General features: G+C 36.2%; 1 protein-coding gene across 2 annotated transcripts in view; it reads left to right on the top strand.

Annotated features, from left to right (window-relative positions):
• The window catches only part of LOC145239809 (uncharacterized), a 275633-nt gene that overhangs the window by 255530 nt on the left and 7064 nt on the right, over window positions 1-13039 (top strand). For both annotated transcript variants that reach the window (XM_080103333.1, XM_080103332.1), the window contains exon 2: window positions 11379-11840. In XM_080103333.1, the coding sequence (XP_079959459.1) occupies window positions 11379-11840 (462 nt within the window). The remainder of the gene's footprint in view (window positions 1-11378; window positions 11841-13039) is intronic.

Here is a 13039-nt window from a genome sequence, read left to right as displayed (position 1 = left end):
ATTGCTTGATAAGTTGATGTTAAGTCAAGTGTTGTTATTATTATTATTATTATTATTATTATTATTGTTGTTGTTGTGGAGATGACCACTAATTAATATAGGTGGGTGAGTGAGATATATAAAGGTATCAATCACCAATACCGGAGGAGTTCTGCAACGACCGCCAAATAGGCAAAACGCCTATGTTGCCTCCGGCAAGACATGCAACACGCCACCTGCCGGAATATCTCCAACTGAAGTATATCTGAAGACATGTAAATATGTATATAACTTTTCTGTCTAATATGTTATTGTTATACCCTTATTTTCCGAGTTCTTGTTAATTATTTGTGCAGACACAACAATTATTATTATTATTATTATTATTATTATTATTATTATTATTATTATTATTATCATCATTATTTAAAGGATAACGTAGAGAAAATTTGGATAAAATGCGTCCGAGGTTCTGGGGTGTAATGACCTGTTTCCTATTGATTGCGGTGTAATGTTGGTTTTGTGCAGTTCTATGAGGTTCATGCTCCCAGGTTTTACTTTCTCTTTTTAAGAAGAGTTCGGTTTATTGCAAATCACTTGAGGCGCTTTTGCCAGGGAATGCCGACAGGGCTGCACATGTATCTTTTGCAAGGTCAGAATACTTCTCGTCTTGAGTGTTGACATTTCAATCCCACTTTCCAACCCTTGTGTCACATTTCTCCTGATGGGATAGAAATAAATACAGAGTACGATTAAAAAAGAAGCCGAAATTCTGACGGTATCATTTTATTATTTGCGTTACTTATCTGGGTTTTTTTTTTTTTGCTTCTATTTTTTTTTTATTTGGCGTTCAAAAAATTCCCGCCTCCACAAATAAATATTTGACATTTTTGCATGCGATTATTTGCACTTCACTCGATGACCTTTTCACCTTATTAAAACAACGCAGCTATGAAGCTATGATGAACACAGAGGGATTTATTCACTTCACTGTTTATACAAGCTATCTTTATTATCGGCGCAGCTTTATTTATTCCGATATATATGTGTGTGTGTGTGTGTGTGTGTGTGTGTGTGTGTGTGTGTGTGTGTGTGTGTGTGTGTGTGTGTGTGTGTTAATCATTTACTTGAAACGTACTCGGTTTGTTTATACTAATCGTAATGGATAAAAAAAAACTTTCTCATGAATAAAGTTTTTATAATGAAAAAAAAGTTTTTTTTATATAAATTTTGAAAAAAAAAAAGTCCAAGCTCAATGAATACGCTTTAATTGAGTTCCAGAGTATATACGTATAATGTGATATAATAATTCTCCAAGTTCCAAAAATCAAGTTTTCTCAGTTGGTCATTTATTACTTTTCAAAAGGTATCCATTACAATATTGATTCGTATTGCGACTAACAAGTCTGTAAAATTATATTATTGCTGCATATTTAGTCACGTACTCATAGGATGTTTACCTTTAAAAAAGTAATCTCGTTACCCAGTCCCCGCCCTACTCATTACCCGCTTTCTTTCGCCTTTGAAATTATTTCTTATGCTTTCATTCCCTTCTCTTTTCGTTGTTTTTTCCTCTGAACTTTTTCATTTATAAATGCATAAAATCAGTGTTGTCTTCTTTGACCTTACACTTGTACAATGCTGTTTTTACTCTTCTGATGAGAAGCATTTGCTTTGAAATTTCATGGCTTAAAGAAGTTTCCTCCTCATTTTCTTTCCACTTATTGTAATCACGCTCATCCTTATTGACATGATAATGTAATAAAGTTTTTATGTAACTTTAATTGTTATCTCCCTTTCTTTTCTTTTATATATATATATATATATATATATATATATATATGTCATCCACATACAGTACTGTTTCGCTGTATCACAGCTCATCAGTGTGGCTAGACAGGCAACTACCTCAAGCCAGGATCGAACCCCGACAGCCCGTACGACAGTTAAGGCTTTGAACCATTACGTCACCTTTCGGGAATAATCAGTGCAGGGTGTCACGATTAACACCGGTCGATAGATTTGAACCTGACAACAGAAGCCATCTCTGACTCCATTAACATGGACATAATACACACACACACACACACACACATATATATATATATATATATATATATATATATATATATATATATATATATATATATATATATAATCGTAATGGATAAAAAAGCTCTTATGCATAGATCATCGTATAACGATTAGATCACTCTCTGACTGATGAAATGAACATTTAAAATTAAAATGTTTAAAATTCAACGCTGTATCACGCGGTTAATGGTAACCGAATGAATACGGTTTCCGCTAATCGAGCCAGAGATGTCTCGTGTTGCGGGGTTCGAAGCGTTCGGCTGGTGTTAATCGTGACACCCTGCACTGAAGAATCCCGAAAGGATGAAACACTATTGTCTGTGGGTATTTAATTATTATAATGATAAAATATGTATGTATATATATATATATATATATATATATATATATATATATATATATATATATATATATATATATAATTATTACTATAATTATTTTTAATACTACGAACACTAGTATTTCATCATTTCGAAGAATTATCAGTGCAGGGAGTCACGATTACCGCCGCTCAGGGCATTCGAACCCAGCCACGAAGCCATCTCTGACTCCATTAGCAAAGAACAAATCGTTAACCGCAGTAAGAAATATAGTTAAAATTAACATTTATATAAAGCGTAAATATATTTAAGTGAGTTTATGATTATAACATCATGATCTGTGCACGTGGGATTAAATGGCCGACTTATTTCATTTCAACTTAAAGATCTCCAGTTTTTAAAGGGGTTGACATAATGATTATTATAATTATTTTTAATACCTACAGACATTTATGTTTCATCCTTTCGGAAATCATCAGTGCAGGAGGTCACGATTACCACCGGTCGAGAGATTCGAACCCGGCTACGAAGCCATATCTGACTCCATTACGATTTTTACGGTATCTTTTGTTTATCAAATTGTTAGCAGAAAGTACAGAATAGATAACATGTTAATAACGTGTTTTTAAATAATAACGTTACTATTTCAGCACGGTTCGTGAACTGTAGAAGTGCTGGTTATTCATGCACATTTACAGGTAATTTTTACGAAATTACATTTGGTAGTTCTGCAGTTTATGAACCGTGCTGAAACAACAAGTTTACTATGTGAGAAAGCCACCGTCAGAATGTAAACAATTCTCTACTTTCTCCTAACAATTTAATAAACAAAAGATATCCTGTAAATTTAATTTAACTTGAAACCCCTGTGCTTTCTTTACTTATTCCGTAAGGGACAAATCTAAATTCTAAACTGGGGCAATTTGAGGAGCGGGTGTAATATTAAAAGATAGGGACCGGAAGTAACATTAAGGAAATTAATATATATAAAAAAAAAAATCCGTGGAAATCTAACTGAAGAAGGCGTTTCTCTCTATTTTTCATTTAACTTCAGTTGAAGTTCTCAGAAATCAAGGGGTCACCTATCTGACGGGGGTGCTAACACTTGGACTCGGTATGAGATACATAGATATTCGAATGTTCTATTAAAGCTCTTTATCTCTTAAACACTGAGTAAGTAAAGAAGTTGAGACCATAATTTTACTTTACCCAATTGACTATTTCATTATATTATCATATCTTTCTTTTTGGTGTTTTTGTCTTACTGGATCCCAGAACAAGAATTCATCGAGTCTGGTGGAGTATCCAGCTTCGTGTTATTACTTGAGGCAACATCACTTGTAGAAGGTGCATCATTCCTCGTAAAAACTAGTGTGGTTTAGCCATACTGAGGGGGATCATTTTGTGGCTACAAATACTGTGTGATTTTTTAATATTTGGTCACGGTTTGCTTCTAGGGAAAAGTATCCTAACGTAAGAAATCTTTCTAGACTGAGATAATTTCCACAAATAATATAGTAAGTTATAGCAAGCAGCTGTAAACTTAAGTAATAACAAGTTGTTTTTTGTTACGTAAAAAAGAAAAACATTAGATGTTATTAAACGTGCTTACTGTTTATTTTTAGTGCCATGCTGTTTAAAAAGTATTAATAGATAATCTTGTGAAAAGGTAGTTTCTATTTCGAATAGAAATAAATAAATGTTTTTTTTATTAGTTGAAGAAAAGTTCGTCGTTAAAAGGTAATAATCGATGTATTTCCTTCTATGATGTTAATCGCAAAAAGGTATGAAATGTTTTTCGTTTTATCCTAAAAATAACGTCTGTGTATTTATGTAATAGATCTAGTTTCGTGAAAGTTGATTATTTTGAACGTAAATTATATGATGCTTGGCAATTAAGTAACATGTAATCGATAGTCTCGCAGCAAATAAGATCGCTATGCTTAAGGATAATTTATTTACGCTGGGCGCAATAATCTGTAGAAGCCGCCATTTTGAATATGATCTGGGGTTTTCGTTCACTCATTTTAGTAATAGGCATGGGGACATACCTGGATATCAAACATTCCGATATTCACGTATTCCTAGAATACATGCAGGACGCCATTTTGAATCAAAGTGAAAGTGAAGGAACGGTTATTATTTATTTTAATGTAGTGTTGTACGTTGAAATTAGTATGAATGAAAAAAGCGAAATAATAAACGATGGCTTAAAAATTATTATGCTTGTCAAAGATGAAACGTGGTGATGTGAGAAGAGTGAGAGGATTTAATGGATAGAAAGTTGAGATCTTTGCTACCTTCTTTGTGGAACTATGTATTTGAGAGAAGCTATATCTACGGAATAAATGTAAAAGTCGATAATATTTTATTGTATATATAGATATAGATGAACACGCTTTGTGGTGTATGAATATACGTTATATTTGTTTCTGTATATGGATAGCCAGTCGTGCCATGTTTTAGGGATTGCATGGTTTTTAAATAGTGATAAATGTATGCGTTTATTGGCAGGTGTAGCAGTACTACTACTAATAATAATAAGAAGAAGAAGAAGAAAAAGAAGAGAGAAAATTTAAAAAGAATACCTAAGAATAAGAAAACTCGTAAAAACTAAACTATATAGTAGTAACCTAATAAAAGGTATAAACACATGCACAGTATCATTTGTAAGATACTCTGGGCGGTTCATAAGCTGGATCAAAGAACTGAGGCATCTCGAGCAGAAAACCAGACATCTTATGACTATACACCATGCACTACACATAAAGGATGATCCTGACCGAATACGGAAGAAGAGGACTGGTTTGTAACGCTGTAAAAATGAACAGAGCGGCAAAGAATAAAGCGAGAAAATAAAAATGGGAAGAGAAACAGCTACATGAACAGTTATATCGAGAAGACGGTGAAGCAAAGCAAATACAAGGAACATGCCTGAGAACTGAAAGGAATATGATAGATGAAGAACGTAAAGATAACACCAATTATAGTAGGGGCACTAGGAATAACCCAGAAATTAAAAAAAAAGGAAGAATGGAAGAGATTGGAATCAGGGGGATGATTGAGAAGATACAACGGGTAACAATAATAAAAACAGATAAAACATTAAGGAACCCCCTTGAATGCAGAGACTAATACACATGAACTACAACACTAACTGGACATATAGAAACTGCAACAGAAACAAAGTAAAAGATAGAGGAACATAAATGGAATCAAAACAACTGAAACCGTATAATTAAAAGTTAACCTCTCTTCTTTAAAAACAAAATAATTGTAGCGTCAGTCTCAATTGGAATCACACCAAATAGTTATGAAGGGTCAAGAAGGATAGAAAGACCGATGAGTAAAAGCACTAACTAAACCTCCACTGAGTTAATGCGAAGAGGTTTGGAACTTTTAGGAGGCTTATTGACACCCAAATTCCAGTGAAGGCCAATGGTCGAGAAATTAATGGTAAACGGCTGCTGCGATAACGCAGATTAACTTGCAGAGGTTATCGAAAGAAGTGGAGAGTAATGAAAATCTTGGGAGACTTGCTGTTACTTAGACTTCAGGGAACACCACAGGTTGTTGACAGAGAGAAATATTTGATGATGACCTATGTGAAAACTCCTAGTGAGTACAAAGTAATAATAATGATAATAATAAACCAAAAGAATTATTTCAACGGTATTTGAGAGAAATTGGAACTCGCAACATTCCTTTGACTTAGCGTCAATAGTTTGATAATAGACAATGATAAGTACCAAATAATTAAATGTCGGCAATAGGATCCAACCATAAAGTTAAACAATCGTTTCGGAAATTGAAAACGAAAGGATTGAATGACGTAATTGATTATTATATAAACTCGGGGAGACAAAATAATGTTAAATAGGGGCTTCCATACACTTTGAAACTCCCAAACTGAGGCCCTATTATAAAATGCACATATAAAATAGTAATTTTAGTTTTTTTGTTTTGTTTCACAGGCATCACCACATTATCAAGGCCAAGAGGCCACTCGAGGATAAGGGTTAAAGAGTGTACAGTAGAAATTGGACAATATAGTAATCAATTCGGTAAATTTGTTGACTTATATGGAACGGCTCATCAAGAACTTATTTACGTTAGACTTGAACACAACCATATTGCAGTCAGCCGGAAAGCAGGAAAACGGAAGACAATTCCACAGGCGTGCAGTTCTAAGAAAGGAGCTTTGTTCATGGAATCTACGTTTAGGTTTAGGCACAGATAAAGAGTGGGGAGGGGAATTATTGATAGTGTTTTCAGCTAGACGAGTGTTTCTTGTGACCATAGACTGAAGCTCAGTCGAACATTTTCCATGAAAATTACGATAATCAGAGACAAACTCGCAAAATCTCTTCTGTGAGATAGAGGTTGCAGGGAAGATAAAAGGACATCTCCTACGAGGCTACGAAGTCTATTTTGAACTCTATCAAGGCAGGACAAGTCCTTTTTAGCAGCTCCTGCCCAGATGTGGCAACAGTATTCCATCCTTGGACGTACCTGGCTCTTATATAGATAGAGAATAGTATCAGCAGTGAGATATCTACTGGATCGATAGAAGGATCCCACCATTTTTCCAGCGGCCTTAGCAACAGATTTGATGTACGTGTTCCATTTAAGATCAGGAGTAACGGTCAAGCCCAGAATTTGATTTAATTATACAATGGAACTCCGGAATACGGCATTAATCCGTTCCAGGGTTAGTGAAATCGCCGTATGACGGGGCCTAAGCAAAATTCTATACAGTATATATAAAAAAATTAATAAATTAAAACAAAATACAGTACAGTATATAATACACATGTATATAATCAAATAACATCGTAAGGCGAGGCAAATACCGTAACCAGGGCTTGAAAACATCGTATTCCACATCGTAACCTGGAAATCATATCCCGGGGTCCCCGTATCCCGGGATTCTACTGTAGTATAAATTTGTGTTTTTTATTGTTTTTGTTACTTATATTCACCCCAAAACAAGGCCAATTGCCCCTGAGACGTAAGAAGCTACCGTAAATTAGAGAGCATGTGCCTACAGAGACATTTTTAAGTAGGGATTTATACATGTTAGTACAATCGGTGAATCGGGATGCAGTTCGATGGAACAAAACTTTCAGAGTAGCAGGTTCTCCGGCACCGGGAGATCTTTAAAATTAAGATGTCAGATTTTGTTGCTTGTCAAGTTAGTAGGGGGTATTTACGTCACGTGGGCACCAGTGCTACTTAAAGTAGTGCTAATTAAAGTATCCGTGAAACAAGCACATGGATGCAACATTGCGGCGATGTGACAGGGATGGAAGCTTGGTTGACCGATTAGATTAGAGACTCTTTTGTGGACCCTGTCCCATAGAGAGAGACTAACTCTTGATACATCTGTCGGTGTGTAAACATTGATTTGCCATGCAAAAAAAAAAAGGAACATTGCAGAAATCTGGAGAAAAAAGAGTATTCCAGCTGTCCAGCTACAAATTAGAAAGATATAAAGTACAGCTTGGAACGATACAAATTTCGCCGTAGAAAAGATGACATGATTTCATTTCCGTTTTATAAAAACCGGTTTTCTTTTTCTTTTTTTTTTCTTTTTCTTTTTTTTTTTTTTTTTTTTTTTTTTTTTTCAGATCATCAACTAGTTGGTCAGTTGTGTACAAATCCCAAGAGCGATAGAAGCCTTCTATCATGTCTGAAAGTGACACAATGTTCAACGAGCGAGACCGGAGATGCGCCGCTGCAACGATTCAAGTTATGAGAGCAGGACCATTGCCAGCACACTCAAATGCACATCCGGGCAATCCAACGTTTGAGAGCACAGCTCCGCGAAGTTTTCGGTCACCGTTATGGTCTTTGGTGTGGTTTCAAGTGAAACTCACATCATGCGAACTCACATCTTCGAAGTCGTCTTGAAAGTTAACACGAATGTGTATCTGGATGAGTTGAAGAGTGTGGTGATACCCTGGTGCAATTAAGTGGTTGCTGGCAGACAATGGGTGTGGCAGCAGGACTCGGTCCCGACCGACAAGTCCAAAAAGAAACACAGGCTTGGCTGCAGAAAGAGGTGTTATGACTTTGTACCATTCTCTCACTGCTCCCTCCTCCCCCAACCCAACCTGAACCTGATGAACTACTTCGTTTGGTCATAAGTCGAGAACATCACCAACATGACCTCCCACAAAAGCCATCCTAATCGCAGCCATTCGCCGATTATTTGCTGAGCTACAACCGGCGCTTGTGGAAAAAGCATGTTTCCAGTTCCGGACCTGTAATGAGGCGGTAACTGAAGCTGAATAGATTTAATAGATGTAATCTCTACTAAATCATGAAATTCCTATTTACTTGCCTCTCTACGAAGGCAGAGTTAGACACAAGGTCGGTTTTTTAAATGTGGGGAAATCCAACTCCCCCAAAAAACTCTTGATAGGAACAAAAATAAAAATTGTTTCAGTTATTAAGAAATTTCTCCTACACTGACCGAGGACAGAAAAGGTGTAGTGTGTAGTATCAGAACAGATACTACACTTTGCTTCTGACCTCTGAATTGATTTTTTTTTTCAATAAAAGTATTAAGATAAAACTGTAGTGTTGTTTTCTTTAGGGCGACAGATTTATCGTTCCACCCTGTAAGATGAAAAATGTTATAAACGGCAAGGAAATATTCTTAAAATGTCGGCACAGAAATGGCGGCAAGAAAAAAAAAGGGGGGAAGATGCAGATAACATTTCTGATAAGCTATAATGTACACAGTTTAATCTTTTCTTTCCTATTTTTTATTTTTTTTTTTTTATTTTTTGTGCTATCTTCGCCCTCTTCATCTAAATAAAACCGGTCTGAAGTGAACAGATATAGATATACGTGAAATCAGACTCTGATACGAATAGAGCCGGATGAATATGTGCACTTCGAGGAAAAGAAATCGGATTATCTACTACACAGACATTTTATACGAATGAGTTACCATTTATCAAGGCCCGAAAGCCACTCGAGAATAAGTGTTAATGAATGTAAGGTGGTAGTTTAGTCATCGTTAATGGTGTAGATTGGGTAGAATTTGGATTATTTAATGGGACGGCTCAACAAGAACTTGTTTACATTAGACTTGAATGTTATCATATTGTTATCGGCCGAGAAGCAGGCTATTGGACAGTGTTTCACATGCGGGCATTACTAGGAAAGAATCTTTGTTCATGAAATCTGCGTTTAGGTTTAGGCGCAGTTAGATTCCGTTTGGTCACTAACGACTAATATTGTTTCTTTTTGGACTTGTTGATCGGTGCCAAGTCCTATTGCTACACCCAAGGTCTGCCAGCAGCCACCTAATTGCACGTGGGTATCACCACACTCTTCAGCACATCTAGGTACACTTTGGTGTCGACTTTCAAACCGACTTGGAAGATGTGAGGTAGCATGATGTGACCCTCACTTGAAACCGCACCAAAGACCATAACTGTGGTCGGAAACTTCGTTGAGCTGTGCTCTCAAGCGTGGAATTATCCGGATGTGCCTTTTGAGGGTGCTGGCAATGGTCCTGTTGTCATAACTTGAATCAGTAGAGAGCATGAGTTGTACAGTGACGCATCTCCGATCGCGCTCGTTGAACATTGTGTCATTTTCAGACATGATAGAAGGCTCCTATCGCTCTTGGGATTTGTACACAACTGGTTAACTAGTAGATGGTATACAACAAAAAAAAAAGAAACCCGGTTTTCATCAAACGGAAATGGAATCATGTCGTCGTTTCTATGGCGACCATTTTATCGTTCCACCCTGTACTTCGGGGAAAATAAATCGGATTGCTAACTGTATATGTTCTTTTGAGTCGTTAACGGACATGATATACTCGTGGAGAGTTGGAACGATTTCACATTATTGGGATATTTAACACCACTTGCGTTGAATCATGACGTAAACGACTAACAAGAAAGATGATTATGGCAAAGACAGGTGATGCCAATTAGCTCTAGTCTTGAAAAGAACAATAGGTAGGAGGAAAACAGTCAACAAAAAGAGAGTTCCACACGTCTGCAGTTCCTGGAAAAACAAGTGAAGCATGCATGGTCCCTCGTGAGTGCACAGTGAACGAGGCATTAAAAAATGACTAAGTTCAGCATTTGCCCCTCCTCCCCCATTTAGCCCTAAAATCCCCAGGTGACGCCAAATCCTGGTGAAAATGAACAAATGCTGCAGTTTTAGGCCTTAATATATGTAAATTTGAGTTCTGCACCATGCAACAAAAAAGAAATGACTAAGTCTATCATTTGCCACCACCACCCCCCATTTAGCCCCAAAAGTCCCCAAGGCCTTAACATATTTAAATTTGAGTTAAGCACTATGCAAAACTGCTAAATAGACAAACACAGAAAATGTTGGACAAATATGGTAAAATAATCCCTAAAAAGGGGGTGTTTTTATTTGCCCTAGAAGAGCCCCTGGGGCACACCCAAGAGTTATCGCGAAGTATAGAAAAAAAAAATTATATAGAAACCAGTTAGTCACAACTTTTCAGAAAGTTTTATAAAAATCCAAGGCATCAATTTTATTTTTTTTTTAAAGCACAAATGTGTCAATTTCAGCCATTTTAACCTGAAAGGCACCTCTTAAAGGGAACCAGAGTTTTCGCGGAAAATCCGTTCTGTTACTTTTTTACTCATATCATGTTTAATGTTTGTGCAATTTTTTTTTTTTAAATCCAAGGCGTAGTTATTGAGAATAGTGCAGACAGACGAACGGATGAACGGACAAGGGTGAAGTTACAGGTCCACCCTCCTTTTGTCGGGAGACCAAAAAGAGTGTATTTACACGAACTATAGAGAGAGGTAGAGGGTAGCTATTTAAGCCAGTCGTTTTTGTGCGTTCGGTCGAATCGCATCTCTCTTCGCCGCAAACATGAATGCCTAAAAATGAAATCGAGATACACGGAAAACAATGCAAAAAAACACATATATGTAGAAACATTAATCTTTTTCTTTTCTTTTCTTTTAGATAAATATCGTGATGCCAGGTTGTCCTTCGATGAATCCAGTCGCCGTTTCCTCGGAAGTCTCATTCGTGGAGGCACATTGCAAGGAGACCAGCCACAACCGCGGAGCAATGCCGGATCCAAACGAAAGACGTACCTGACCAAGCACTACGTATGGCCGGAACGTTTGCTTCTAACTGTGCTGGATGACAGCCTCTGCGTGCGCAAGACCAGTTTGAGTCTCAAGACGAAATTCATGGTGCTAAGTTTACTGGAGTCGCTGTGTGGTACGACCTACGATAAAAACGCCCCGACTGTCGGCTTGCAGACGTATTCAGTGGACAGCAAGATAGTAATGCCATTACAACGACCGAAAACGAAGAGAAATCTGCGTCATTCTGTGTTGGCATACACAACAGATCCGGTGAAGCACCTGCAGCTCGATCGAGCCTTAGAACGCACTGTATCCATCCTCAACGAAACAAGTTAGTTACGTTTTCTTTCGTTTTTTTTGTTTGTCTGTTTGTTTATTTGTGTGTGTGTGTGTGTGTGTGTGTGTGTGTGTGTGTGTGTGTGTGTGTGTGTGTGTAAATTAACATCCTCCGCTAAATCCTCCCCTTCTGCAAAAAATAAATAGATTTTACTTTCTTTGGCGATTACGTGTCAACACCTGTGTAAATTGCTGTAGGCTTGTAAACCAGTAACAATCAAGCCAAACGCAATGATATAGTTAACAAAAAGGCTATTAATAAAAGTATGTTATCAAAATACACGCGATGACTCTGAGGTCTTAACTGTCACGAATCGCTGATCCTCTAACATGTTAAAATGCCAGTATATTTATAGTGTCTAGGTAACTAATTATTAACTAAAATGAGTAGTCAGCTTATTCAATAACATAACATTGCGGAAAAAAAACAACTAAAAACTATTAATTTATATCAATCTCGTGGATAAATTTAACGCAAAACGAGCTTTCATTTCCGGACATGTCAAGCTTTTATAAGGCAGATTACCAATTTTTTTTTTTTTTTTTTTTTATTATTATTATCTATATATTAATACGATAGCGTGTGTATTCTTTTGTGTGCCATGCTTACATCCGGGTTGTTCAATTGTTATGTTCTTCTATTTCTTGTCAAAAATAATTTATCAAGAATTCTTCATAAGTTTTGGTTTCGGTTTCAACTATAGCTGATGGCGCTTAAATCATCCATCTTTTTTATAAATAATTTTATCAAGAATTCTTAAGTTTTGGTTTGGTTTCGATTATGGCTTGAAGGCACTCAAGTTATATATACATATATATTTTTCGGTTACGATTCAAGCTAATGCACTCAAGTCATATGGATATATATATATTTTTTTTTTTTAAATCGCAACTTTATAACATATAAAAACCGATAGAACATTGACTCTATAATAATATATACGAAATCTGCAAGAATTAAAATATCATATTTAAGCATACTTTACGATCGGGCTTTATCGGGCGTTCGTGCTAGCTTAGATAAATACTTTTGCGGTTTTAGCAACAAAAAGCTACAATGATATTTACACTTAAGATCTACAGAATGTCAACATCAGTATATTATATATGAATGAGTTCCCTGTGGAATTTTCATGGGTCCCACTAATTATTATTATTATTTATTTATTTATTTATTTATTTGCTCTGGGAGAT

Source organism: Euprymna scolopes, chromosome 19 (genome assembly GCF_053919585.1).
Source record: "Euprymna scolopes isolate OS-2025 chromosome 19, ASM5391958v1, whole genome shotgun sequence".
Lineage (NCBI taxonomy): Eukaryota > Metazoa > Mollusca > Cephalopoda > Sepiida > Sepiolidae > Euprymna > Euprymna scolopes.
The sequence above is the reverse complement of the archived record's forward strand: the minus strand, read 5'-3'. Positions and strand labels throughout refer to the sequence as shown.